Source organism: Camelina sativa, chromosome 14, assembly GCF_030686135.1.
Source record: "Camelina sativa cultivar CO46 ecotype springtype chromosome 14, ASM3068613v1".
NCBI lineage: Eukaryota > Viridiplantae > Streptophyta > Magnoliopsida > Brassicales > Brassicaceae > Camelina > Camelina sativa.
In genome coordinates this window covers 15458032-15485462 of record NC_141893.1, presented here as the reverse complement: position 1 = coordinate 15485462, position 27431 = coordinate 15458032, and the positions used below count along the sequence as shown (strand labels likewise).

At 35.5% G+C, this 27431-nt stretch overlaps 4 protein-coding genes and 5 pseudogenes across 4 annotated transcripts; 8 read left to right on the top strand and 1 right to left on the bottom strand.

Annotated features, from left to right (window-relative positions):
- Positions 1-564: 564 nt before the first annotated feature.
- On the top strand, positions 565-2594 carry LOC104774305 (uncharacterized). Its single transcript, XM_087486080.1, has 3 exons — positions 565-835; positions 940-1497; positions 1657-2594. The coding sequence occupies exons 1-3, from the start codon at positions 565-567 to the stop codon at positions 2592-2594; spliced, it is 1767 nt and encodes a 588-aa protein (XP_087342206.1).
- Positions 2595-7440: 4846 nt separating this feature from the next.
- Positions 7441-9089, top strand: LOC104743692 (MATH domain and coiled-coil domain-containing protein At1g31390-like). Its single transcript, XM_010464743.2, has 5 exons — positions 7441-7553; positions 7735-7869; positions 7962-8131; positions 8278-8504; positions 8625-9089. Exons 2-5 carry the CDS (start codon positions 7763-7765, stop codon positions 8940-8942), a joined length of 822 nt encoding a protein of 273 aa, XP_010463045.1. The 5' UTR covers positions 7441-7553; positions 7735-7762; the 3' UTR covers positions 8943-9089.
- A 1831-nt stretch (positions 9090-10920) lies between these two features.
- On the top strand, positions 10921-11655 carry LOC104743691 (MATH domain and coiled-coil domain-containing protein At1g31390 pseudogene; annotated as a pseudogene).
- Positions 11656-12826: 1171 nt separating this feature from the next.
- Positions 12827-13899, top strand: LOC104743690 (MATH domain and coiled-coil domain-containing protein At1g31400-like). Its single transcript, XM_087486079.1, has 4 exons — positions 12827-12933; positions 13014-13174; positions 13237-13469; positions 13591-13899. The coding sequence occupies exons 1-4, from the start codon at positions 12827-12829 to the stop codon at positions 13897-13899; spliced, it is 810 nt and encodes a 269-aa protein (XP_087342205.1).
- A 980-nt stretch (positions 13900-14879) lies between these two features.
- LOC147928257 (MATH domain and coiled-coil domain-containing protein At1g31400 pseudogene) lies at positions 14880-15550 on the top strand (annotated as a pseudogene).
- Positions 15551-17890: 2340 nt separating this feature from the next.
- Positions 17891-19066, top strand: LOC104743689 (MATH domain and coiled-coil domain-containing protein At1g31400-like). Its single transcript, XM_087482925.1, has 2 exons — positions 17891-18399; positions 18559-19066. Exons 1-2 carry the CDS (start codon positions 18163-18165, stop codon positions 18874-18876), a joined length of 555 nt encoding a protein of 184 aa, XP_087339051.1. The 5' UTR covers positions 17891-18162; the 3' UTR covers positions 18877-19066.
- Positions 19067-19462: 396 nt separating this feature from the next.
- On the top strand, positions 19463-20445 carry LOC104743688 (MATH domain and coiled-coil domain-containing protein At1g31390 pseudogene; annotated as a pseudogene).
- A 689-nt stretch (positions 20446-21134) lies between these two features.
- Positions 21135-22265, top strand: LOC109128687 (uncharacterized; annotated as a pseudogene).
- Positions 22266-22983: 718 nt separating this feature from the next.
- On the bottom strand, positions 22984-24978 carry LOC109128686 (uncharacterized; annotated as a pseudogene).
- Positions 24979-27431: the final 2453 nt, after the last annotated feature.

Genomic DNA, 27431 nt, shown 5'->3' with positions numbered 1-27431 from the left:
ATCAGACTTGATGGAAGAAATAAGAGAACAAAATTAGAACATCACTTTGATAATCAACACTTTCTCATTATTGGTCAAAGAAACGGTGTTTAAGAATGTTTTCATTTTTTTTTTTTTTTGGAAGGTCTGTTATTGTTTAAAATTGATTTAGGGAAAGTTAAGTTTTCATGAATATTTTCTTGAGACAGTTTAGGCCGTGGCCCCATTGGCATGTCAATTAAGGTTAACACATGCAGGTTAACTCGATCCCATCATGAAAAACTTTGGGCTCACGCTTAATTATATATATGTTCGGAAGAAAATTGAGTTTTCTGGGGTAAGTCCGTTCGGACTAAATAGTTTTTTTGGATTAGCCCGACTGGACTCGGCCTGCCCAAAATTAAAAGAAAATACATTTTGATTTTCTTGTTAGCATTTTAGTTTGATTAGAAGATTTGATTAATGCTTAATTTTAAATAGATTTGAAAACTCTAACTTTAGTTTTCATATATTTACTTAACGGCTTTATTTGATTGGGTTCGGTTGTTCAACCTTCCACTGAACTTTTACCACCAGAGAATCCTCATGGCCACTGCTCGAGGTTTGGGGACACCTATTCGGGTTGATATGACTATGCTCAATTTTGATAGAGCTTGCTTCGCTCGAGTGTGTGTTGAGGTTGATTTGCGGAGGCCATTGAAGGGTACGGTGCAAGTGAATGGAGAACGATATTTCGTTTCTTACGAAGGTTTGACAAATATTTGCTCTGGTTGTGGTATTTATGGAAATTTGGTGCACGTCTGCCCCCGCCGTGCGATTGTCACAGAGACCGTTACCCCGCCTTTGCGGGAGGAAGGTACCACGTCGGGACGGTGGATAAGGCAGATGATGGGTTTATTGCAGTTCGTAAAGGTGGTCGGAAAGCCAGTTCATCAAAGCGGGTGGTTGCTTTTGCGGCAGGGGGTTCGACGGGGGGAGTTGGGCGTAATTTCCGGGAGATCTTACCAAAAGATATTGTGAATATTACTGTTTCCAATAAATTTGGAGATTTGGAGCAATCATTGATTTTGGTAGATCCTACGCAAGAAAATATTCAGACTGGGTCGAATAAGGAAAATGTGAGGATGGTCCCGATATTGCATGGTGGGAAGCGTGATCCGCAAGATCAAATAAGTAAAGGGAAAAGTTTGGGCCGGAGTGGGCCAACGGATAATAAGTCTCACAAGAATAAGGGGGTTGTAAATGGGCTGAAGGTGAAACCGAGTAGACCAAATAAGCCCGGTAAGGGTTTGATTTTTGGTAATCCGATTGAGCCTTTGTCGTTAACGTCGAATGGGAAACGTCTCCGTGTTGAGCTGGAAAATATGGGGAGATCGGGTGGAGCGTTCAGTTCCGGTGGCTCTGTCACGGCGGTTGAGGTAGTTGGGAGAGAGAGTTCTGAGGAGATCTTGACGGAGAAGTCGGTTCCTCCTGGTAATGGGGGGATTTGTCCAGATGATTTGCGAGATTACTCGTCGGGTATACCGATGGAGTCCTCGGCTACGTAACAGGTTTCCCCGGTGGTTCTGGTGTTTTGCTGTAAATTCGTTATGAATTGTTTATTTTGGAATTGTCGGGGGGTAAATTAACCTCAATTCCGCCGCTCAATTCGTTATTTATTGAAGAAGTTTGCTACAGATCTACTCGTTGTCTTTGAGACTCATGCGGGTGGGGAGAATGCGAGTCGCATATGTCGGGGACTGGGTTGTGATCATTCGTTCCGGGTAGATGCGAATGGGCAGAGCTGTGGCTTATGGTTGTTGTGGAGAAGGGAGATCGGTATGGTGGATATTGTTGAGTCCTCTGACCAATTCATTCATGCCCGTGTAGTGAATGGTGCGGAGGTAGTCCATGTTATTGCAGTATATGCAGCTCCTACTGTGAGTCGAAGGAGCGGGTTATGGACCAAGCTGCATGATACGATGGTTGGAGTTGCAGATCCTTTGATTGTGGGAGGTGATTTTAATACTATCATTCGACTGGATGAGAGATCGGGAGGAAATGGGCTGTTGTCGGCTGATTCTCTTTCGTTTGGTGACTGGATTATTTCTGAGTCATTGATCGACATGGGCTTTCGCGGGAACAAGTTCACCTGGAGAAGAGGGAAGATAGCTCAGCATTTTGTAGCTAAGCGCCTAGATAGGGTTTTGTGCTGTGCACAAGCTAGAATAAAGTGGCAGGAGGCGATTGTTTCTCATTTGCCTTTTCTGGCTTCAGATCATGCCCCGGTTTATGTTCAACTGAGTCCAATGGTGGATAGGGATCCTAGACGACGACCATTTCGCTTCGAAGCAGCTTGGTTAAGTCATGGCAGTTTCAAAGAATTGTTGGAGGCATCTTGGCGACGTGATCTATCTACCATAGAGGCGCTGGATGCCTTGAAGATGGTTTTGAAGAAATGGCACAAAGAGGTCTTCGGGGATGTTCATCAATGTAAAGAGAAGTTGCTGAGGGAGATCAAGGAAGTGCAAGACTCACTGGATGTTATGCAGACGGATGATTTGCTGCATAAGGAGGAGAGGCTTGGTGGTTCCAAGCCTACCGTGGGAGGGTTTTCAGAGACTTACTTGGGATGAGAAGCTCAGTCTGAGTAAACCGATTCTGTCGACTGAGGTGGAAGCGGCTATCGGTAGCATGGGTGCTTACAAAGCTCCGGGACCAGATGGGTTCCAGCCTATCTTTTATCAAAGTTGTTGGACAGTGGTGGGAGAGTCAGTTGTGCGCCTTGTGTTGCAGTTTTTTTCAAACAGGCGAGTTTCCACCAGGACTGAACGATGCGTTAGTATGTTTGATACCAAAGGTTGCTAAGTCGGAACGGGTAACATAGTTCCGCCCTATTAGTTTTTGTAATGTTATTTTCAAAGTCATAACGAAGGTGATGGTGTCGAGGTTGAAGTTGGTGATCTCAAAACTGATAGGGCCTGCTCAGTCGAGTTTTATACCTGGGCGTCTAAGCATCGATAATATTGTTATCGTTCAGGAGGCAGTTCATTCTATGCGGAGGAAGAAGGGTCGCAAAGGTTGGATGTTGCTTAAGCTTGATTTGGAGAAGGCCTATAATCGCGTGAGATGGGACTTTTTAGAGGATACTCTCATTTCTGCAGGTTTGTCAGACTTATGGATTCGCTGGATCATGAAGTGTGTTCAAGATCCTTCAATGAATGTTTTGTGGAATGGTGAAATGACTGAGTCCTTCAAACCTTCATGCGGGGTGCGTCAAGGGGATCCTCTATCCCCTTATTTATTTATGTTGTGTTTGGAAAGACTCTGTCAAATGATCGATAGAGCAATCAGTGGGAAGCAGTGGAAGCCGATACGCCTCTACCAAGGAGGTCATCCCCTTTTGCATATTTGCTTCGCTGATGATTTGATATTGTTTGTAGAAGCTTCGATGGCACAAATTTGGGTTATTCGAGGGATCCTAGAACATTTTTGTTATGCTTCAGGTCAGAAGCTGAGTCTTGAGAAATCCAAGATATATTTCTCTAAGAATGTCTCGAGGGACCTGCAGATGCGCATCTCAGAGGAGAGTGGAATCAAGTCTACAATGGATTTAGGCAAGTACTTGGGAATGCCTGTTCTTCAGAAGATGTTGAATAAAGCAACGTTCGGGAGGTGTTGGAGAGAGTTTCCACTAAGCTTGTTGGTTGGAAAGAACGCTGCTTGAGTCTCGCGGGGCGCCTTACTCTAACGAAAGCAGTCTTAGGAGCCATTCCAATTCATACAATGAGTGTTATTTCGTTGCCAAAATCACTATTGAATGAGCTGGAGAAGGTGTCGAGATCTTTTCTTTGGGGTAGTTCGTTGGTGATCAGGAAACAACATCTGATATCCTGGGATCGGGTGTGTGCTCCTAAGAGGGAAGGGGGTCTCAGTATTAAAAGACTACAGGATATGAATAAGGCCTTACTTGCGAAAGTGAGATGGCGCTTGTTAAATGACCAAGGGAGTTTATGGTCTCGTGTTTTGAGGAGTAAGTATCGGGTGGGGGATGTCCATACAATCACCTGGCTGACTCCTAAGAACACCTGGTCCTCTACATGGCGTAGTGTGGCGACTGGGATCAGGGAAGTGGTGTTACCAGGATATGGATGGATCCCGGGAGATGTTCGACAAATTCGGTTCTGGAAAGATAAATGGTTGATGGATCGTTCACTGTTGGAGTTAAGTCCTGTGGGGGTTCCTGTGAACCGAGTGGATGAGCTAGCTAGTGATTTATGGGAACATGGGAGAGGGTGGTCGCTGAGTAGTATAACGCCATGGATCTCAAAAAATACCAGGCTGCGGTTGGGGTTTGTCGTGTTAGACTCTTTGACTGGAACTAAAGATGTTTTATCTTGGGCAGGGGATGCACAGGGAAAATTCACAGTGCGCTCTACGTATGCCTTGCTTACCGGTGTGAAGGTGGAGGGACCACAACTTGATAAGTTTTGGGATCGAGTTTGGGGGGCCGTGTCACTAGTACGGGTGAAAGTGTTCTTGTGGTTAGTTGGTCATCAAGCTCTCATGACGAATGCAGAACGCTTTCAACGTCATCTTACTGACTCGGCGATTTGTACAGTCTACAAAGGGGAGGGGGAGGGGAAGAGACTATCTTGCATATTCTACGTGATTGTCCTGCAATGTCTGGAGTTTGGAGGTGTTTAGTGCCAACAAGGAAACTAAATAGGTTTTTCTCATTAACTCAGTTGGAATGGTTTTATACTAATCTGTTTATGGAATCAAGTTTAGGGGTAATGGCTTGGCCAACCTTGTTTAGTCTTGCTACTTGGTGGGGTTGGAAATGGAGGTGTGGGAATGTGTTTGGAGTTCAAGGTAAATGTCGGGATCGTGTGAGGTTTTTAAAAGACTTAGCGGTTGAGGTTGGAGCTGCGCATCGAGCACAGAGGCAACGTTTGAAGGTCCCTTTGAGGGAGGAACGTTTGATAAGTTGGTCCTATCCGCCAGTCGGATGGTGGAAGGTGAATACGGATGGGGCATCGAAGGGAAACCCGGGATTGGCCGCTGCAGGGGGTGTATTGCGTAATGCGATGGGGGAGTGACAAGCTGGTTTTTCTTTACACATCGGTATTTGCTCAGCTCTGATGGCTGAACTTTGGGGAGTTTACTATGGCCTGGTTATTGCTTGGGAGAACCGGATGGAACGGCTTGAGTTAGAGGTGGATTCAGAGATTGTGGTGGGTTTTCTCCGGACAGGGATTAGCAAGGCTCATCCGCTGTCTTTCCTGGTACGCTTGTGCCATGGTTTTATTTCTAGGGACTGGGTAGTCCGTATTGTACATGTGCATAGGGAGGCTAATCGTCTTGTTGACGGATTAGCGAACTATGTGTTCTCTTTACAACTAGGTTTGCATTTGTTTGATTCTAGTCCTTTGAGTGTTGCGGCAATTGTGTTGCATGATTCTGTTGGGCATGCGATTTCGAGACATGTTTGTATTTAAGTCTTAATTCATTAATAAAATTGGGAGTCTAACTCCCTCTGTTTTACCCAAAAAAAAAAACTTAACGGCTTTATTTAATACATTTAAAATCTTTATCTATGATATTTTATATGATTTATATATGTCAAAATTCAACAAATTAATGTTTCTTTTTATATGTAGATTGATCTTGATTTTTGGAAAATATCGAAGTCAATTAAAATCTTAATTGTACTACCTACTTTGAAGTATTTTGATTTCATGTTTTATTTGGTATTAGTTCAAACAATTAATATGGTTTAAACTTTTTCTTTTAAATTTAGTTAGTTTTAATAAATTAGGTCTAAGACCCCCACGATGTCGCGGAAAAGCATTTTAAGAAAAATTAAATTAAATTTTAAATTGAGAATTAGACATCATAAAATTATTTGAAAGTAATAATATAGTTTAAAAATATATGCTAAGAATAAAATTAAACATTATCCCAAAAGAAAAAAAATAATAAGTAAGGCTAATAATAATAAAATATTATGATAAAAAAAAAATCAACTCTAAATTAAGAATTATTGAATGAAAAGTCATAATGAATTGAGCGAACCTTGTAAAAAATTTTGTATGTATTATAAGTATAAGATATTTTATGAAAATTATAGTAAAGATTAACAAACATCATAACATTTATTGATATTTATATTAATAATAAACAAATGTAATGACTAAATTATCTTAAGTGAGAATATATCAAACGAAATATTATAAATTTATAATAAGTAAATGCAAGTTTCCGATAAAATAATTTTAAAAATAAAATAAATTTAATGTTGAGTGAAAATTTATCAACCAATAATTATAATAAAAAATCAAAATTTCAAAAATTGTAAGATTAGATAGGTATATCTTAAAAACACATATTTTACGAAGAGTTATGATTAATAAACACAAATATAAGTTACATAATTAAAGTTGATTATTTTTTTATATTACTATATTGATTTCTAAAATCTTTAGTTAGATTATAAATAATGTTGGATATTAGGTTAAAATTCATATTTTTTAGATTCATCATGAAATGAGAAATTTGTGTCAGCGAACAATGATTTGTTGGTTATCGAAGAAGAGACATATATATATATATATACATATATAGTTTCAAAGACATAAAAATTTAGATAAACATAGCTATTGAAAGAAAAGATTGTGAATAAAATATAGTGAAAAGACATAACTCTACAATGAACAGACGCAACTGCATGATTTTTATAACGTAAAAGACAAAACTCTACAATGAAAAGGTTCAACTGTATAATTTTTAAAAAACAAAAAAAATATATAAAATGAAAAGGTACGTTGAAATATCGCAACTGTTGTTGGTATTTATTCATATTGTTATTATTATATATATATATATATTATATATATATATAGTTCAAAAGACAAACATGTAGATAAACATAACTATTGGAACAAAAAGTTGTCTTTTTCACAAGTTGTCTTGTTATATAGTTGCGTCTGTTCATGCAACTGTTCATTGTAGAGTTGTGTCTTTTCAACTGTTGTTGCGTCTGTTATAACTACAATGAATCCCTCTGCTTCATAATATATGATGTTTCAGAAAAGTATTTTTGTTTAATAATATAGAATATTTTCAAGTTTCTATGCAACTTTTAGATTAATTTTATATTTTCTATTATAGAGTCTTTTGTATGATTGGTTGAACTTTTTTAAAGTGGACATTTCTTAATTTGCATGATTTTACTTAAACATTTTAAATATTTTGAAACGGAGAGAGTATAACGAAAATGTACGACGAAAAATCGCAACTGTTATTATTATAGAGATTAATGGTTATTTAACTTTCATTGAATCATTTTATAGAATACTTTTAAATATTGTTTCATGTTTCTAAATTTAATTTTTATTCGTAAAAAAGTTTGGAAAAGCCCAACTTAACCTCGGCCGGACTCTAACATATGTGGGTTTAGGGTCGGGCGAGCGTGATTGCCATATATTAGGCATTAATAAATAGTCCTATCAGACCAACTATGAATGAGGAGCCGGAGCCTTTCTTGCATTCATCTAGTTTCTGTATCCAACACGATTCACATTCAGAGCGAGGTGACCCTGCGTTTTCTCGAACGTTACTTGTAAAAATTGTTTATTTCCAACCTTAACAACACGAGTGTTGTAATCTGCCTCTAGGTTTTGTATTTTGTTGTTTAATTGATTAGAAAAAGTTTGGTTGTGTGCCACTCGGGTTGATCTAGGGTTTTAACTTATCTTCATGTTCTGCTGGTAGTTTTGGTTGTGCCTCATCATCAAGATCAATGGAAAAGCAATATGAAAAGAAGATCACATGGACGATTAAGAATTTCTCCTCTTTGCAGTCTGACAACATTTCTTCCGATAATTTCGTAGTTGGTGACTCCAAATGGTGAGAAAACATGTTCTCTATTGTGTTTCGTTCATTTTAGGTTTATGTGATATTGTATACTTTGCTTTATTGGTTTTCGTTTCTGCTCGCAGGCGTCTTCTGGCTTATCCCAAGGGAGATAGGTCTAGTAATAAGAATTCATATTTGGCTGTCTATCTCATTGTTGCTGATTCAGAAACTTTGCCTTATGGTTGGAAAAGACACATCAAATTTCGCTTAACTGTTGTTAATCAAACGTCAGAGAAACTTTCCCAACAAAATGGTAGGTAGATTGTGTTCCTTAAGGCTGACAAAAGGTCATGTTTTATCTTCTATTTGTCATGGACTTTCTCAGACTTTATGCTGCTGCTAGATTCCTTTTTATGTGTTGTACAGTTCTTCTTTTGACTATGTTTCGTGACTTTATAGTATCACAGCACTGGTTTGAAGAGAAGTCCAAAAGCTGGGGTTTCTTTGAAATGCTTCCCCTTGCCAAACTTGTTAACCAAAATGATGGGTTTTTGATGAATGGAGAAGTCAAGATTGTAGCCGAGGTTGGTGTTCTTGAAGTTTTTGGCAAATCAGATGTGTTAGAGGAAACTTTATTAGTTAATGAAAGCATCAATGTCAATGGGTTTCAAGTTCTTCCTTCACAGGTAAGTTTAAGACTTAAGAGTCATTCACTCACTCCCTAAAGTTCAGTTTCTTGTATATATATCCAAAATTATCTATCTGATCTATGGTTTTACTTTATTACGTCCATGCTTCACTTGCAGGTAGAATCTGTGAACAATCTCTTTAAAACGCACCCAGACATTGCAACAAAACTCCGTCTGGAGAACCCACGCCTCAGAACCGCATACTTGAATAGCCTACTAACCTTGAATCAGATCCTGTGCCAATCCCCTGAGAAACTCTCCAATGCTGATCTCGCCAATGCATATTGTAACATATCTTGTATGACAAAAGCAGGTTTTAAGTTGGATTGGTTGGAGAAGAAACTGAAAGAAGTTGGCAAGGCTCAGCTGCAACAACATGAGCAAGATTTGAAGGAATTAAAGGACTTGAAGCAAGAGTTTATGATGCAGTTCTGACCATGAGGATGTCTTTAGTCGAGTTTAGTCCGTTTAGAGTTTAGTTTGGATCCAAAATTGATGTTCTGGACTGTTATGTTTTTCGGTTTTGTTTTGAGAACAAGGGGCTTAGGTTGTCATTGAGGTTTCCCAATGTTTCTTTTATTGCACTTCGATTCTTGCTGGAAAAAAAAAGAAAGCAAAAAAAAATTGTATTAGTGTCCTTAAAGCCTGAACTGTGACAGTTGGCACACGAAGATAGTCAATTTAAACATGATCAATTCATGTTGATGATGGATTTGTATAGATGATTAGAGATAGTGATGACGGTTCTGCACAGAGATAGTTAGTCATTCTTCTTATCATGAAAACTACAGGACATGTTCGATTTGGGTTGGAGGCTTCACTCAATATGAAGAAAAATAATTGGGAGACTCACAAAAAGTGAAAATTGTGTTATGTTCTGCTTGCAACTTTTCCTTTAGACTGTTTAAAATCTTTCAATGTCGGAGATGTCTGGGTCACTGTTTGGGTGGAGCAGCGATGTTACCCCTGTCGCAAAACGTATGTCTAATGTTACAGTGATTGATTGTTCCCAAGTCTGCTTGGTGCCACCTTATGGGCTGATCTATGATTTACTTACATAGAGCAATTTCACGTGGAAAACAAAGGTGCAAGTTTAACATGAGTTTTATCTCTGTCACTCCTTACAATAAAGTATCAAGTCATGAAGAGCCGAGGCTCATCACATTTGCTCACGTTATTATAGTGGTGCATCAATGTCAAATGTGAAGATAGATTTAGCAAGAAAAGGAGTAATGAAGAAAAAGAATAAAGAAGTTGAAACATTTGTTTTATCAAAACTACACAAATCGCCTACGCACGCAATAACTCTAACAATATCCAAATTTATTGGCCATTAAGTTATTTATGCGATCTACGAGGTAAATTTATCAGGCTTGGTGGAAAAAAATAAAGGAATGAAAATTAGAACATCACTTGATAATCAACACTTTCTCTTATTAGTCAAATAAACGGTGCTAATGAATGTTCTTTTTGTCTTAGGGAAAGGCAAGTCAAGTGTTCTTGAAACTCTTCTTCCTTTCGAAATAAAAGCAACAACATTTTTCTTGGGACTAGTTCCTAAAAAACGAAAAAGGATTATACACATGCCGAAGCGTTTTGCAGTTCTCACGTTTTCGTATTTAACACGAGTCACATTCAAAGCGAGGTGACCTTGCGTTTTCTCGAACTTACTTATAAAATTTGGTGTGTGTGTGTGTGTTTTCCAACCTTTTTAAAGGCTTCGGATCCATAGTGTAATCTGCCTCTCTTTATTTTATAGGTTTGGTCTTAAAATTGTTGATTTCCTTAAAAGAACAAGTTTGGTTGTATGCCACTCGGGTTCTAGGTAGGTTCTAACTAATCTTCATGTTCTGCTGGTAGTTTGGTTGCAAGGAGTCGTCATCAGGATCAATGGAGAAGCAATATGAAAAGAAATTCACATGGACGATAAAAATTTCTCCTATTTGCCACATCAATCTCATATTTCTAATGATTTCCTAGTTGGTGACTCCAAATGGTAAGCAAAATTTTTTTCATTCACTTTAGTTTTTAATGATATTTTGCATTGCTTTATTGGTTTTGCATTTTTCTTGCAAGGCGCCTTAGGATATATCCCAAGGGAAATGGAGTTAATAAATGTTTTTCTCCCTCTCTGGAGGTTGCTGATTCTGATTCTTTGCCTAATGGTTGGAAAAGACACATCAAATTTCGCATAACTGTTGTTAATCAAATGTCGGATAAACTTTCTGAACAGAAAGGTAGAATATATTGTGTTTCTTAATTATGACAGACAAAAGGTCCTGTTTAATGTTCTATTTGTCATAGACTTATCTGATCGGACTTGTGTTGCTGCAAGATTATAGTTATGAGTTGTGCAATTCTTGTTTTGACTTAAGTTCTATGTTTCGTGACTTGACAGTATCGCAAAACTGGTTTCATCGGATGTCTCCTACCTGCTGTTTCGTTGACATGTCTCCCGTTACGATACTAAATGAGAAAATTCATGGGTTTTTGGTGAATGGAGAAGTCAAGATTGTTGCCGAGGTTGGTGTTCTTGAAGTTATTGGCAAATCTGATGTGCTAGAGGAAACTTTATTAGTTCATGAAAGCATCAATGTCAATGGGTTTCAAGTACTTCCTTCGCAGGTAAGCTTTGTACTTTCTTTTTAATATGGTTTTCAGGATTCCAAACACTGCTGTCTGATATGGTTTTACTCTATACACGTCCATGTTTCACTTGCAGGTAGAAGCTGTGAACAGTCTATTTGAAGAGCACCCAAACATTGCATCAAAATTCCGTTCCAAGAACCCACTTCTGAGAACAACATACATGAATGTCCTACTAAACTTGACTGAGATTCTGTGTCAATCCACTGAGGAACTTTCTATTCATGATCTGGCCAAATCATATGCTACACTATCTTATGTGAAAGAATCAGGGTTTGAGGTTGATTGGTTGGAGAAGAAACTTAATGAGGCTGGTAAGACTAGTCTGCAAGAACTTGAGGAAGAGTTGAAAGTCATGAAAAACTTGAAGGAAAAGTTCTGCTGGAGTTCTGACGATAAGGTTGAACATCTCTTTATTCGAGATCCTTACGTCCTCACTGAAATTTCCCTATGTTTCTTTGATTGCACTTTGTTTCTTGATGGAAAAAGAAGGGGAAAATAAAATGAGTGTTATCTTTCTCTCTCATTATAACAAAGAATCAAATCATGAAGAGCTGAGGCTGGTCGCAATTGTTCACGTTATTGCTCGTGCATCCAACTTGTCAAAGTTGAAGAGAGATTAAGCGCGCAAGCAAAAGAGAACTGAACAAAAGATATAAAGAAGTTGAAACTACACAAATCGCCTAATACAATAACTTAACATTATTGATGTGACCTAGTAAGAGATAAATCATTATTTTATCAGATTTAGTAAAAAAAAATAACAAATCTGAGGAAAAAATAACGAAATAAACTTGATGTTCGAGTACTTTAGTCCGTTTATAGTTTAGTTTGGATCTAAATTGATGTCCTGGACTGTTATGTTTTTCGGTTTTGTTTTGAGAACAGAGGCTTAAGTTGTCATTGAGGTTTCCCAATGTTTCTTTTATTGCACTTTGATTCTTGCAGGAAAAAAGAAAGCAAAAAAAAAAATTGTATTAGTGTCCTGAACTGTGACAGTTGGTACACAAAGGTAGTCAGTTTAAACATCAATTCATGTTGATGATGATGGATATGATATGATTAGAGATAGTGATGACGGTTATTTAGAGATAATTAGTAATTCTTCTTTTCATGGAAACTTCACTCCAAGATGAAGAAAAACAATTGAAAGACTCACAAAATTATGGAAATTGTAAACCTTGTTATGTTCTTCTTGCAACTTCTCATATAAAAAAATATTACTTGGGGACTAGTAGTTCTTTAAAGAAAAAAAAGGATTCTTACTTTATTAATTATATGCTATTAAAAAAAAGGATTAGTATATATTGTAGCATATATGTAGCCGCATGAATAACCAACCTAATAAGAGCTGAGAGGAGCCGCAGCGTTTTCACATTCCTCAAGTTCCGTAATCAACACGATTCCCATTCAAAACCTACTAGGTGCGTTTAAAAACGAAGCGTCTTCTCTCGTATGTGGCTACTTAATTTATATAATTGCTGTCTCTGTGTGTGTGTGTTTTGTTCTCACTTCTCATTTTTTTAAAAACTTCGAATTCACATTGAAATCTTTTTTTTTTTGGTTCTGTGTTTAAATTGTTTTTTGATTGTTCGTTCTTAAATAAAAATTTGGTTGTGTATTAGTATCACCACTCAGAGTTCTAGGATTTAACCTAATTTTCATCAAGATCAATGGAGAAGCAATATGAAAAGAAGATCACGTGGACGATTAAGAATTTCTCCTCTTTGCAATCTAAGAAAGTTTGTTCTGATCCATTCGTAGTTGGTGACTCCAAATGGTAAGAAATCTTGGTTCTCTAATGTGTTCGTTCATTTATATTATTGGTTTTGGTTTATAGGTTATGGTTTTTGCATGCAGGCGTCTTACTGCCTATCCCAAGGGATATGGTGATAGTATTAACAAATGTTTCTCTCTGTTTCTGAGTATTGCTGATTCTGAATCTTTGCCTTCTGGTTGGAAAAGACACGCAAAATTTCGCCTAACTGTTGTTAACCAAATTTCTGAGAAACTCTCCCAACAGAGAGGTCAATCTTTCTAAGCCTTACAAATTAAATGTTCCTGCGAGATTCTAGTTAATGTGTTGGGCAATGCTTTGTTTTGTTTAATCACAAGTCTCCCAGCTGGGGTTACGGAGCAATCCTTCCCCTTACCAAACTTGTTTACAACAGTGATGGGTTTTTGGTGAATGGAGAAGTCAAGATTGTAACCGAGGTTTGTGTTCTTGAAGTTGTTGGCAAATCCGATGTGTTAGATGAAACTTTATTAGTTAATGAAAGCGTCGAATGCAATGGGTTTCAAGTTCTTCCTTCACAGGTAAGTAAACTACTTGTAAATACATATGGTAAGAGTCGCCGCTCACTATACTAGCTCCATATATGGTTTGTGGAACTGTTTTTAGATCACCAGAAAAACTCCTATGCTGTTTCACTTGCAGGTAGAATATGTGAACAGTCTGTTTGAAGAGCACCCAGACATTGCATCAAAAATCCGTGTGGAGAACCCACGTCTGAGAACAACATACTTGAATAGCCTGCTAACCTTGTCTGAGATTCTATGCCAATCCCCTGAGAAACTCTCCAATAATGATCTGGCCAACGCATATTCAACACTATCTTATTTGACAAAAACGGGGTTTAAGTTGGATTGGTTGGAGAAGAAACTAAAAGAGGCAGGTGAGACTCGGCTGCAACAACTTGAGGAAGAATTGAAGGACTTTAAGAAAAAGCTTTGCTGGAGTTCTTAGGATGATATCGTTTGATGAGTTGTTGTTATTGGCAGTTAAGAGTTTGGGTCTAGTTGGTGTTCTGGTCTCTTTGTTTTGGTCTTAATTTTGTTGTCATTGAGGTTTCCCTATGATTCTTTTATTGCCCTTTGTTTCTTCATGGAAAAAAAATTTAAAAATGTCTCAGTGAACATGCTGAGAATACATATTAACTAGTAGACCATGCGAAGATGACTAGAGAGACAGTGAGTATGTTACTAATTATATTTTATGATATAAAATCAGTTAATTTCTCACATCATAATAAAGTGTAGATTTGGAACCTTTACAAGAGAAGAACTATTTGGTTCATCAAGCTTCTTATTCATTTACCAAAACAACATTCTTATGTGTCTTTAGCTCTCTTTCTTGATCTGCTTTTACATGTCCCTTTCCTTTACTTTACTGGATCTTCCACGAGTTGCTCAGATACTGCATCTTGTCTTTTCACTTCCTCAAGAATCTTGTCTGTCTCCATACTTCTCTGTTGTTAATTTTCCTATAATATTCTCCAACTGTAAATCAAAACCAATAAAGCTTTAAATGAAGTATTTTTATCAAAAGTGGTGGAAGAAAAAAGAGAACGAAAATTAGAACATCACTTGATAATCAAACACTTTCTCATTTTTGGTCAAATAAACGGTGTTAAATGATAGTAATGATGATTTAGACTTAAAGCAAAAACATACCGCATTAATAAATAGTCCTATCAGCCCACCTATATGAACTATGAGGAGCCGAAGCCTTTCGCATTCCTCAAGTTTTTGTTTCATCTAGTTTTCGTTTGCAACACGATTCACATTCAAAGAGAGGTGATCGTGTGTTTTCTCGACCGTTACTTATAAAAATTGTTGTGTGTGTGTTTCCAACCTTAAAACTCATAGTGTAATCTGCTGGTTTTAGGATTTAACTATTCATATTCTGCTGGTAGTTTGGGTTGTGAAGAGTCTTCAACAAGATTAATGGAAAAGCAATATGAAAAAAAGATTACATGGACGATTAAGAATGTCTTCTCTTTACAATATCGTGAAATTTTTTCTGATAATTTCGTAGTTGGTGACTCCAAATGGTAAGAAATATTGTTCTCTAATAATTCGTTCATTTTAGGTTTTTTTATTTATTGGTTTTGGTTTGTGCATGCAGGCGTCTTCAGGCCTATAATGTGCAAAGAATTAATAGACCTTTCTCTGTGTTTCTCCATGTTGCTGATTCTGAATCTTTGCCGTATGTTTGGTTTGTGGGTATATATGTTTTCATTTCCCTAAAATCTGGATATCTGATAAGGTTTCCCTTGCATGTAGAACTTGTGAAAAAACTCTTTAGAGAGCACCCAGACATTGCATCAAAAATCCGTCTGGAGAACCAGCATCTGGGAACAACATACTTTAATTGCCTACTAAGCGTGACTGAGATTTTATGCCAGTCCCCAGAGAAAGTCTCCAATGATGATCTGACCAAGGCATATTTAACACTATCTTATGTGACAAAGTCAGGTTTTAAATTAGATTGGCTGGAGAAGAAACTGAGAGAAGTTGGTGAGACTCGTGTGCAAGAGATTGAGGAAAGCATTGAAGAACATGAAGCAAAAGTGTTAAGACATGGAGGCTCTGCTGGAGTTCTTACGATGATCTAGTTGTAGGTATATAGTTAAGAGCTTGGATCTAATTTGGTGATTTCGTCTATTTCTTTATGTCTTTACTTTGGAACTGAGTCCTTAATCTTAGGGAAGATCAAGAGACTTGTTTTCATTGAAGTTTCCCTATGTTTATTTATTGCACTTTGTTTCCCTATCATAAATATGAAGATGATTAGAGATAGTAATGACGCTTATGCAGTAGTAATTCTTTGTTTCATGGAAACTACAGTGCATGTAAGATTTGGTTTGGAGGTTTATAAGGGCATTCCCATCAGTCATACTGAGTGAGTGTCTCTTTATTTAAGAAAAAATGAAAAATCAAGAAAAATAGGAGAGACGGTGTGATAGTGTCTCTGCACAAACAAATTAAGACACTCTAAGATCTTTATTTGCCAGATGTCTTATCTTTAGTGGTTGACATTTTTAAAGAAATCAATTGTATTAAAATGTGAATATTATTAAACTTTGACCCCCCATTTAAAGATATTACCAATGGAAAAATGCTCTAAAGCTTCACTTCCAAGATGAAGAAAATCAATTGAGAGACTCACAAACATACTGAAATTGTAAACGATATGATGTTGTTCTTGCATCTTTTTTCTTTGGACTTAAAAAGTAAAAAAAAAAAAAAAATACTAGGGAGTAGTTCTTAAAAAAAAGGATTATTATAGATACTATCAGGTCCGGCTCTTAGAGCATTCTCATCGCATATACTATGGGTGTCTTTAGTACTTTTTAAAATATAAATGTAAAACATATGTGAGGAGAGAGAAGAAGAGAATGTCTGCTGCAAGATATCCCGAATATATTAATAGAGAAGTACTCTCACAAAAAAGTTGAAGTGTCGCGCTCACAGAACTCCTGTGCCTTTCTAATAAATGCTCTTAATTCTCATTGTTATTTACATATAAATATGCCACTGAAATAATTATGAGCCAATGTTTTTCATTAATTTTTAAAAATAAAAAAGTTAATCAACTATTAAATCCAAAAATGTATTTAATTATCATTTTTATAACCTATTTACTTATTAAAAATAAATTAAATTTTACAAACAAGAAAAAAAAATATTCATTTATTTATCACTTTTATCATTTTTCTCATTGCATTTTTAAACTTAGGATTAGTTTAAATTAAATCTATTAGTTTAAAAATATTGCTTTATCTATTTAATGGTATTGATATTGATAATAATGTGAAACATAAAATATGTGAATTTAATTTTTAGAAACACAAAAAGACATCAAAACTTTCTACACCACTTTAAAATTCTTTTCCAAGTTCAAATATTTTACGGGTGAAACGTATTTTATAGAAAATAAACGCAAATTTGAATAAACGAAAAAAACGTTACCTACAGATTTTTTTTTATACAAACAAATCTTAAATCTCAAATAATAATTTTACTCATAATATTTTATTTAAATTGATTTATCCCGCACATAGTGTGGGTTGGTATCTAGTTAAAGACATCATTATAGACCCTTCTAACTTATGTGTCACTTTTCTACTGTTTTTCAATTCTATTATAATTTTGTATTTATTTTTTTAAATATGAGTTAAATACTTCCATCAATATCACTGATAAATATGCCCTTAGGGTGTGAGGGGTGTGCAACCCGCACCGGATCCCAACTTTTTAACAATTTTTTCTTTGCATTTGAAGGTCCTAAAGTATCCAATAATTATCAAAAGGGTCCAAATCTTTAAAATGTTACATATTTAGCCTACAATTTTTTTATAAAAAAACTATTTTAGCACCCGGCCCAATAAATTTTTGAGCCGGACCTCGATACTATATAACACATATTGTAATCTTGATCAATATATGTTGCCGCATGAATTAGCCAACCTAAGAGTTGACTTTTAGGAGCCGAAGCGTTTTCACATTCCTCAAGTTTCAGTAATCAACACGGTTCCCATTCAAAACCTACTAGGTGCTTTTAATACGAAGTTTCCCTTCGTTTTCTCGTATATGTGGCTACGTTATATAATTGTTGTATGTGTGTATGTTGTTTTAAGTTCTTTAAAAAAAAATCGAATTCATAGTGTAATCTTCTTTTTTCTGGTTGTGTTTAAATTGCTGTTTGATATTTTTTTTTGATTAACAAATTTGGTTGTGAACCACTCAGGGTTCTAGGAAAAAACCTAATTGTCATCAAGAACAATGGAAAAACAATATGAAAAGAAGATCACATGGACGATTAAGAATTTCTCTTCTTTACAATCTGAGAAAATTTATTCTGATCATGGGTTTACATGGTATTGTCTTTTTTGCTTTATTTGTTTTTGTTTTTGCATGCAGGCGTCTTCTGGCCTATCCCAAGGGTAATTGGCATAGTATTAATAAATGTTTGTCTCTATTTCTGGATGTTGCTGATTCTGAATCTTTGCCTTGTGGATGGCAAAGACACACAAGATATCGCCTAACTGTTGTTAATCAAATTTCAGAGAAACTCTCCCAGCATAGAGGTGATGAATCTCTAGCCTCTCGCTAGATTGCTTTTATAAGGCTGACAAAGGAAAGTTCATATTTTGTGTCATGGTACTTTATGTAGCTGCGAGATTTTGGTTATGAGTTGTGCGGTTCTTGTTTAGACTAAAGCTTTATGCTTCTTGACTTTACAGTATCACAAAAGTGGTTTGATGAGAAATCTACCAGCATAGGTTACCCATCAATGCTTCCCCTTACAAAACTTGCAAATGGGTTTTTAATGAACGGAGAAGTCAAGATTGTAGCCGAGGTTGGTGTTCTTGAAGTTCATGGCAAATCAGATGTGTTGGAGGAAACTTCATTAGTTAATGAAAGCATCAATGTCAATGGGTTTCAAGTTCTTCCTTCACAGGTACATAGAAAATGTTTTTCAAACAAAAAAGAAATCGTAAGAATCAAACTCTATAGTTCAGTTTCTTGTACATATCCAAGATTGTGGGTCTGTTTTCAGGTCTGCAAAAATTCCTATATGATATGGTTTTCTTTATTACGTCTAATTTTTCACTTCTAGGTGGAAACTGTGAACACTCTCTTTAAAAAGCACCCAGACATTGCATCAAAATTCCGTCTAGAGAACCCACATCTAAGGACCACATACTTGAATGTCCTGATAACCCTGACTGAGATTCTATACCAGTCCCCTCAGAAACTCTCCAATCTTGATCTCGCCAATGCATTTTGTACACTATCTTGTATGAAAAAGGCGGGCTTTAAGTTGGATTGGTTGGAGAACAAACTGAAAGAGGTTGGTAAGACTCTGCTGCAACAACATGAGAAAGAGTTGAAGGAATTAAAGGACTTGAAGGAAGAGTTTATGCTAGAGTTATGACGATGAGGATGACTTGAGTCGAGTTTAGCCCATTAAGAGTTTGGACCTAATTGGTGTGTTTTAGTTTAAAAAACCAATGTCCTCTTAATCTTGGAGAAAAGAGGCTTCAGTTGACATTGAGGTTTCCCTATGTTTCATAAATTAATGCACTTTGTTTTGTTGATGAAAAAAAAAGAAGTGTGTTTGTGTCCTTTCCTAACTGTGACAGTTGTAGTCAAATTAATATCAATTCATGTTGATGATGCATATGAAGATGATTAGAGACAATGTCCAAGATGAAGAAAAAATAACTGAGAGGCTGCACTAAAAGTGGAAATAGTGTTATGTTCGTGGTGCAACTTCTCTGAACTTAAAAACAGATACTTCCTCTGTTCCTAATAGATTGATGTTATAAAAATTATTTTTGTCCCTCAAAGATTGATTTTGTAGATTAAAAAACTAAAACAATCATATTATTTTATGCTTTTTGACACATGTCATTTATCAATTAGTTATGAGATCAAAGAGGAAAACAATGAGGATCAAATGTTTGTCTGTCTTTCCCAAGGTAATGCTGTTTCTTGGGAAAGGCTGTTACTAATCTACAAATGGTGTTGGTATTAATAAATATTTGTCAGTCTATCTCAATGTTGTTGATTCTGAATCATTGACTTCTTATTGGTTCAGACGCATCAAAATTCGCATAACTGTTGTTAATTAAACGTCGGAGAAACTTTCCGAACATGCAGGTAGATTATATATGTTTCTTAAGGCTGACAAAAGGTCATTTTTGATGTTCTATTTGACATGGGCTTGTCGGACATTGTGTTGCTGCTAGATTCATTTTTACGTTTGGTACAGTTCTTGTTTTGACTTAAGTTCTATGTTTCGTGACTTTATAGTATCTTACAAAAGGTTTGATGAGAAGTGCAAAAACTGGGGTTTCCCAGAAATGCTTCCCCTTACCAAACTTGTTGACCAAAATGATGGGTTTTTGGTGAATGGAGAAGTCAAGATTGTAGCCGAAGTTGGTATTCGTGAAGTTGTTGGCAAATCTGATTTGGAGGAAACTTTATTAGTTAATGAAAGCATCAATGTCAATGGGTTTCAAGTTCTTCCTTCACATGTAAATTAAGTACTTCTAACCATATAATTCACTTTCTTGTATAAACTGCGTATTAGGGTTGTGGATCAGTTTTTCAGGTCTCTAAAAATGTTATCTGAGAAGGTTTTACTTGATTCGTCTATGTTTCCCTTGCAGGTAGAAGTTGTGAAAAATCTCTTTAGAGAGCACCCAGATATTGCATCACAATTCTGTCTGGATAACCCACATCTGAGAACTTCATACTTGAATTGCCTACTAAGTTTGACTGAGAATTTATGCCAGTCCCCAGAGAACTCTCCAGTGATGATCTGGCCAAGGCATATTCTACACTATCTTATGTGACAAAAGCAGGGTTTAAATTAGATTGGCTGGAGAAGAAACTAAAAGACGTTGGTGAGACTCGGGTGCAAGAGATTGAGGAAGAATTAAAGAACATGAAACATAAGTGTGAAGACATGGAGGCTCTGCTGAAGTTCTTACGTTGATGTTGTTTGATGACTTGAATTGTTGTAGACAGTTAAGTGTTTGGATCTGATTGGTGTTTTTCGTCTCTTTGTTGTTGTCTAACTTTAGAACAGAGTCCTCTTAATCTTTGAGAAGATCAAGATACTTGTTTTATTTTATTGCATTTTGTTTCTTGATGGAAAATAAGTTTTTAAAAATGTCGTAGTCTCTCCATTAATCATGATGATCATAGATATTGGCATTCGTTAACATGTCGATTTGCCTAGGCGTTTTCTAATGCATTTCGCAAGTATTATACAAATCGTAACTTTTTCCTAGTGCATATTAACAACAATAACTATATTTTATTTATTTCATTAATTACAAAATTTATTTGACACAACTTCATCAGAAAAAAGAAATAAATTAAGTATAATTATTTTGGAATTACAAAGTATTTATTCAAAATTTCATTTAAAGCATTTGACACAACTTCATCAGTTTAAAGAAAAATTACAAAGCATTTATTCAAGAAAAAAAACAAATTATGTTATGGATTTCCACCTATTAATCCCATCTCCTTTTAAACACTTCCAAATCGACAGAGGTATGTACTTTTCTTATGAGATCAAAGAGGAAAACAATGAGGATCAAAGAACTATGCAAGTAGAGGTGGTCCAGGTCCAGGTCCAAGTTGAACAATAACACAATTACACGAGCAGAGACGGAAATGCAGGTCAATACATTATACATGAATATCTTTTTTTTGTGAAACTACATGAAATTATTAAAAATGAAATTGCATGTACTATTTGGGCTTCACAACATTATTAAACTATTTTTTTAATGTATTAAGAATGTACTGAAAGATTAGTTAAAATTATTGCTTACTATCTAAAATGTGTCATCTCTCTATATGTGATAAGTATTTCAAAGTGCGTAAAAAAAGTATCTAAAATACATTAAAAATATTTAAGAAACTACTAATTATGAGAAACAAATTTTTTCTTCCAAAGTTAGCACACACACTCAACTTTTCCAAATGTAGCATTTGTGATATCGAATATTAACTTATTAACTTAAATACTAAAATTTCTTATTTAAAAATTAAATTCACAATTTAAAATTTCTCCGGTGAACCTTGTGCTGAGTTCTCCGATCTGAGATCTTAATTTCTAAGTTCATCCTCATCAATTTCTGAGAGAAACGCCAGAACAATTTGTTTTTCGATTCACCTCTCAAGTCAACCCACTGGAAATAGACCATTGTCGCCGTCTTAGCTTGTTCCGGCGTTGACAAGTCATCTACTCAGTGTAGGCATACGATCGAAAAGATGCCTAAACAATTCTGATCTGAGAGAGAGTATGAGATCTATCTCGTTTTGCCGTTTCTAAAATCAAATGGAAGAGTTGGATTTGAATCTTTCTCCTATCTCAGCTCGTCCTCTCTCACAATTACCTCTGAATCTGAATAATCACTACCAAGACAACGAAGATGAAGAAGATGAAGAAGATGATGAAGAAGAGGATAATTACGAAGAAGAAGATGAGCTAAGCTTCAAGCCGTAGCAGCGGAGAACAAAGTGTATGACTCATGGGAACAAAGTGGGAGATCAATGAAAAGGAAGAGGAAAAACGATGGAAATGGTGGTGAGAGGCGGAGGAAAGGAGCGAGAGCCGTAGCAGCAAAGATTAGAGCTTTTGTTGAGAGAGTAATGTTAATGGAGAAGAAGAAGATGAAATATGTGAAGGAGACAATGAGGTTTTGTAAATAGATGGAGATTAGAAGGATTGATATGATTAAGACTTCTCAAGCTCAACTTCTTCAGTTTCCCAACTCTTCCTTTCATTATTCTTTCTAACTAGATAATATCATTAATCAAGCCAATAAAACAGAAGATGATGTTATGATTGTTGTTGTTGCAGACAAAAAAAGTGTTATGGGATGCAATGTGAACTTTTCTTAACTATAAGAGATGGAGATTAGAAGGACTGATTTGATTTATAAGACTACTCAAGCTTAGCTTCTTTAGTTTCTCAACTCTTTATGCATCTAATGCTTACAATTTTTCACAGACATACAACTTGCAAATCCAAAGTTGCCTATGTAGATGTTGGTTTCATATATTTAGGAAGACCTTCATAAAATTCAAGATTGTCTTCCTAAACATTATGAAATCTTTCCTAAACTTAGAAAAACATGTTTTAAAATCTATTTATTTGTTTGACCAAAATAAAATAAAAAATCTCTTTATTTATCTTTTGTCTTAATGTATTACATATTATTCCATTAGTAAGGGCAGGAATTTTGGTCTTCATGAATATAATTTTGGCGGACCCAGGAATTTTTTTAACCTAGGTCAAAATATAAACAAAAAAAATCGTCTTTAATATAAATATAAAAATCCTACAATGTTAAAAAAAATTATAAAAGCATCCTACGATCTTTCATGTTCTGAAATCTTGTCATCACAGTTTTGTTTGTAATAGCTTTGAATACATCTTTCTCGATAAAACAAACTAACCAATCATTCAAAAATTGATCTCCAATCCAATTACGTCGATATGTCTTTACGATCTTCATGGCTGAAAAACCAACTTCAAAAGCCTATAAACCAAAGGATATGACATATGTTTTCGTGTTTCCACCAACATTCTAGCAAGGTCTCCAAGATTCTCCAAATTAGAAAATTTTTCATCATGTCGAACATTATCAATGTAGATACATAATTCTTGCTCAAGAGAAATGAGCTCCCCTGAACTAAAGTCATCTGGGCAGAACTTAGATAACCTCAACAATTTTGAGAGATCAAAATCAGTAAATGCATCGATGGGAGATAGAGAAGCAGCATAAATAAGCAACTCAGTGTTCACCTCTTTAAAGCGGTCGTTAAATTCTTGAAGCTGCAAATCCAAGATAGAATATAAGCAATTGACCTTGTAATGATGCATATTTGATACTCCTGTCTTTTTTCTTCGTCTTTTTGAGTCTACAAAATCTGCCTCCATCTCAACCTTTTCAAGCTCATGTTTTTCACAAAACAAATAAACTTTCGTCATGAGAGAATTCCACCCACCATCCATAAATAACTGGAGTTGTCTCTTAGTTGATTTCACTAATGACATAGCATTTAAAATATCTTGATCTCTTCTTTGCAGTGCCACTGACAAGGTATCCGTGAGTCCTAAAAGGTGTATCATCATATGCAAATAAAACACAAAATCAAAGCTATGAAGTAATCAAGGAGACCATGAGCTTGACGTCTTTTCAAGTCATATGCGCCTTCATTCTCAATGTACTCAAGCACCTTTATGATAGAAGAAAACAACTGAATCATCCGCAATAGAGTTCTGTAGTGAGAATTCCAACGAGTATACCCTGGTCTTTGAAGAGAGATATCTTGATTCAATCTTGTTCCTGTACTGATTTCACCATTATTAATTTCTTCCATAATTTCTTTTCTGTAACTCTCTCGATCATATCTTTCCTTTTGCATGAGGCTCCCACTACATTCAGTAACAGAGAAATTATATCAAAAAAGTCGCCAACATTAAAATGTTTTTTGCAACTGCCACAACAACTAATTGAAGTTGATGAGCAAAGTAATGAACATAATATGCTGATGTGCTTTCCCACTGAATTATTGATCTTAATCCATTGAACCCGCCCTTCATGTTACTTGCTCCGTCATACCCTTGTCCTCTCACCCTTTTTATGCTCAATCCATATTTAGCAAACAAATCATCAATAGCAAATCTCAAAGATGTTGCAGAAGTCTCACTCACATGTGTGATACTCATAAATCTCTCTTTGACTATCCCACCTTTATCAACAAATCAAAACACTACCGCCATTTGCTCTTTCTCGGAAACATCAGCAGATTCATCCACCAGCAAACTGAAAACATCATGATTAATTTTTTCAATAACATATTTGACTACCTCTTCTGCAAAACAATGCACAATATCTTTCTGAATCTTAGGAGATTTCATCTGATTATTTCCAGGAGCATTATCTAAAATAACCTTACTCACAACTTCATTCTGATCAGCAGTGTACTTCAAGAGTTCCACAAAGTTTCCTCTATTGACAGAATTTTCTGATTCATCATGGCCACGAAAAGCTAATCCTTGTTGCAATAAGTATCTTGAAGCATCAACAAAAGCATTCAACCGAATTCGATACTCATTTTTTGTAATATCGTTTTGTTTATGCAAAGCATGCTCAATAGACTGACCTTGTTTCATCAAGTTTTCACACTTCATAACTGCATTGTTGTGAAAACTATCAACACCTCCCACATGTCCTGAAAAACTCTTGAAATGATTCCACCTACAGAATACATCTGTGATAAATGCATCACTTTTTACGCATTTACCAGCATTATCTCTGAACAAGTAACAACACAGACAAAAAGCTTTTTCTTTTTTTCACATTGTACTCTAACCAATTCCTATACTGATCAAACCAAGCTGGATTAAATCGCCTCAATGTGTTTCCTATCAATATTTGTTTAAAAGTATGCCCACGAGGTTGACAAGGACCTCGAATCAAGTATTTTCGAATTACCTCATCTCTTTGATTCGGATGATAAATTGTTATTCTTTTTCGATCAGCATGATCCCAAGGTAAATAAATATCATCTGATTCACTGCGAAGTGGAGATGGTGGTTCATTGCGAGGTGTAGATGGTGGTTCACTGCGAGGTGTAGATGGTGGTTCATTGCAAGGTGTAGATAGTAGTTTTTCAAAGTATTCATTGTTTCGTCTGAAAAAATTAGAAAAAAAAATTGTCAACATAAAATAAAACCATGTATTGGAATCTTTATTTCTAAATATAATTTTTTTAAAAAAAATTGATTATAAAAGAAAATCGAGTTTTGTATCTAATAAACTTACTTGGTTTGAAGAATCTGATGTACTGAAGGCGTGAAGCATAAAAATTGAAAACACACACACGGAGTCACGGACACACACCAACACGACGATCGTTGCTTCTTTCTCTTTTTTGGTCGACTTAAAAAAGATGCTTGCTTCTTTGTTTAATATATAAGCACAGAATAAATTATTAGGGTAGATAAATTGGGCCAGATTTGTTTTTAATTATAACAAATAAAAGGCTTTGATTTTCTCTTTGTTATGGGCTAGTGGACTTTCGTTTTATAAATTAAGGGAGGTCAGATTTTTAAAATTTGTTTGGTTTGACTCAAATAACACTAAAATATACTCTAAAACTAGGAAATAATTTTTTTTTTCAAAATTTGGGCAGGTCAGCTGACCTCCCATTAATACACGTGGGTCCGCTCCTGTAAGGGGTAATGTATCAAAGACCTACCAATGTCCTAATTTTATGAAACATTCCAAAATTTCAATGAGTTCTTCCTAAATTATTAGTAAAGGGGTAATCTTTTTTTTATGAAGGTTTTCCTGAAACTCGAGAAATCTTTCCTAAATATATAGGAATCTTTCCTAATTTTCAAAGAATCCTTCATGAATTTAAATAAATGTTCTTACAATTTTTTTGTTTTTATGTTTTGCCTCAAATCTATCACAAGTTACTCCATCAATGAGGGTAATGATCCATCAAAAGCTTACCTTGGTCTAATACAATACTCAATTGTCATGCTTTTGAAGCTTTGTGGGGTTATATGCTCTGTTTTTTTTTTTTTGATAAAGGTCTTCTTGAAATTCAAGAAATCTTTCTTAAATTTTTTGGCATCCTTCCTGAATGTTTGATACAAACCCTTTTTATATGTTTATCAACGAAAATGTAGCTACCTACCAAAATATCCAAATCTTAATACAAAACCTTCATGAATATGTTTAAACAAGTTTTGTGGTGAAACCATCCAAAATATCAGAAATCCTAATGATGAAACAAAGACCATGTGAAAACTAAGAATCAAACTGTAAATACTCCAGTCTTTTTAAGCACAATTTCTTTGTAGTTGTCAACTGAAACCTTCAATCTTATACTCCCTCCGTTTCAAAATATAGGATGTTTTAACTAAAACACGCAGATTAAGAACTTTTTACTTTTAACAAGTTCAACCAATCAGAAACAATACTGCATAATATAAAATATTAAACTAATCTAAAAGTTGCATAGAAACTTGAAAACATTCTATATTATGAAACAAAAAACTTCTCTAAAACATCTTATATTTTGAAACAGAGGGAGTATCTTTTAAGCACCTTTCGCCCCTACTTCGAGTCTTGTTGTAACTCCAATTCGTCTGACCAAATCCGCGTCTCTACAACAGATGAAGTAAAACTTGATGAAGCAACACAGTCCTATGAAATGACAGCACATGTTTTAAAGATATCCAAAGCAAACTTGCATCGAACTAGTTTCTAATGAAATGCTATTAGATATTTGTGCATGAGTAAGTTAGTAACAATCACAAGGTGAGAAATTGACGATTTAGGGTCCATAATATTATGAAGTTCTTCCTAAATTTTCTAAGCAAGCATTTAACTTCACCAATTAAGCCAATAAAACGACACAACGATTCATCATTCTAAGATTACAACTTATTTGACTATAACTCTATTACTCTATTACTGGATGGTGGCCATCAGTGCTGAAGTTTTCCGGATCTTTGTGCCATTCCCTAAAAGCTTCATTGAACTTTTATTTTCCTTCTTTTTTTAGTAGACCCTAGTATATATAATAATCAACTAGAACAAGAGTTAAGAAGAAGTACATCACATCTAAACTTACTTGAAAAGAGTAAAGATCAATTTGTCTGAGACCATAGTCAAAAATCATCTCACTTTCTCGATTTCAGCTTCTTTCTTGGATCTCTTCAATGGACTAAACACATAAATGCAACCAATCTACAAAGAACCAAGAAATATGAAATCTAACTATCCACAAACACATAAATCTCTCAATTATCCAACATCAACAACACTATTTCATCTACCTATTTGATTCCATAGCCCTAAGAAAACGCATGACCAGGTGAGGCAGACATCGAATGAGTCATCGATGATAATTTAGCGAGAAGTTTCAGCTCAAGAC

What these genes read in the sequence shown, in the direction of transcription:
- LOC104774305 (XM_087486080.1), top strand. Translation starts at nt 565, where the DNA reads ATGGCCACTGCTCGAGGTTTGGGGACACCTATTCGGGTTGATATGACT. An exon ending in CCCGCCTTTGCGGGAGGAAG is followed by an intron (nt 836 to 939) that starts GTACCACGTCGG and finishes CTTTTGCGGCAG; the next exon opens with GGGGTTCGACGGGGGGAGTT. An exon ending in TTTGCGAGATTACTCGTCGG is followed by an intron (nt 1,498 to 1,656) that starts GTATACCGATGG and finishes AGTTTGCTACAG; the next exon opens with ATCTACTCGTTGTCTTTGAG.
- LOC104743692 (XM_010464743.2), top strand. Translation starts at nt 7,763, where the DNA reads ATGGAAAAGCAATATGAAAAGAAGATCACATGGACGATTAAGAATTTC. An exon ending in GTAGTTGGTGACTCCAAATG is followed by an intron (nt 7,870 to 7,961) that starts GTGAGAAAACAT and finishes TTCTGCTCGCAG; the next exon opens with GCGTCTTCTGGCTTATCCCA. An exon ending in GAAACTTTCCCAACAAAATG is followed by an intron (nt 8,132 to 8,277) that starts GTAGGTAGATTG and finishes GTGACTTTATAG; the next exon opens with TATCACAGCACTGGTTTGAA.
- LOC104743690 (XM_087486079.1), top strand. Translation starts at nt 12,827, where the DNA reads ATGGAGAAGCAATATGAAAAGAAGATCACGTGGACGATTAAGAATTTC. An exon ending in TTCTGAGAAACTCTCCCAAC is followed by an intron (nt 13,175 to 13,236) that starts AGAGAGGTCAAT and finishes CTAGTTAATGTG; the next exon opens with TTGGGCAATGCTTTGTTTTG. An exon ending in TTCAAGTTCTTCCTTCACAG is followed by an intron (nt 13,470 to 13,590) that starts GTAAGTAAACTA and finishes TTTCACTTGCAG; the next exon opens with GTAGAATATGTGAACAGTCT.
- LOC104743689 (XM_087482925.1), top strand. Translation starts at nt 18,163, where the DNA reads ATGCTTCTTGACTTTACAGTATCACAAAAGTGGTTTGATGAGAAATCT. An exon ending in TTCAAGTTCTTCCTTCACAG is followed by an intron (nt 18,400 to 18,558) that starts GTACATAGAAAA and finishes TTTCACTTCTAG; the next exon opens with GTGGAAACTGTGAACACTCT.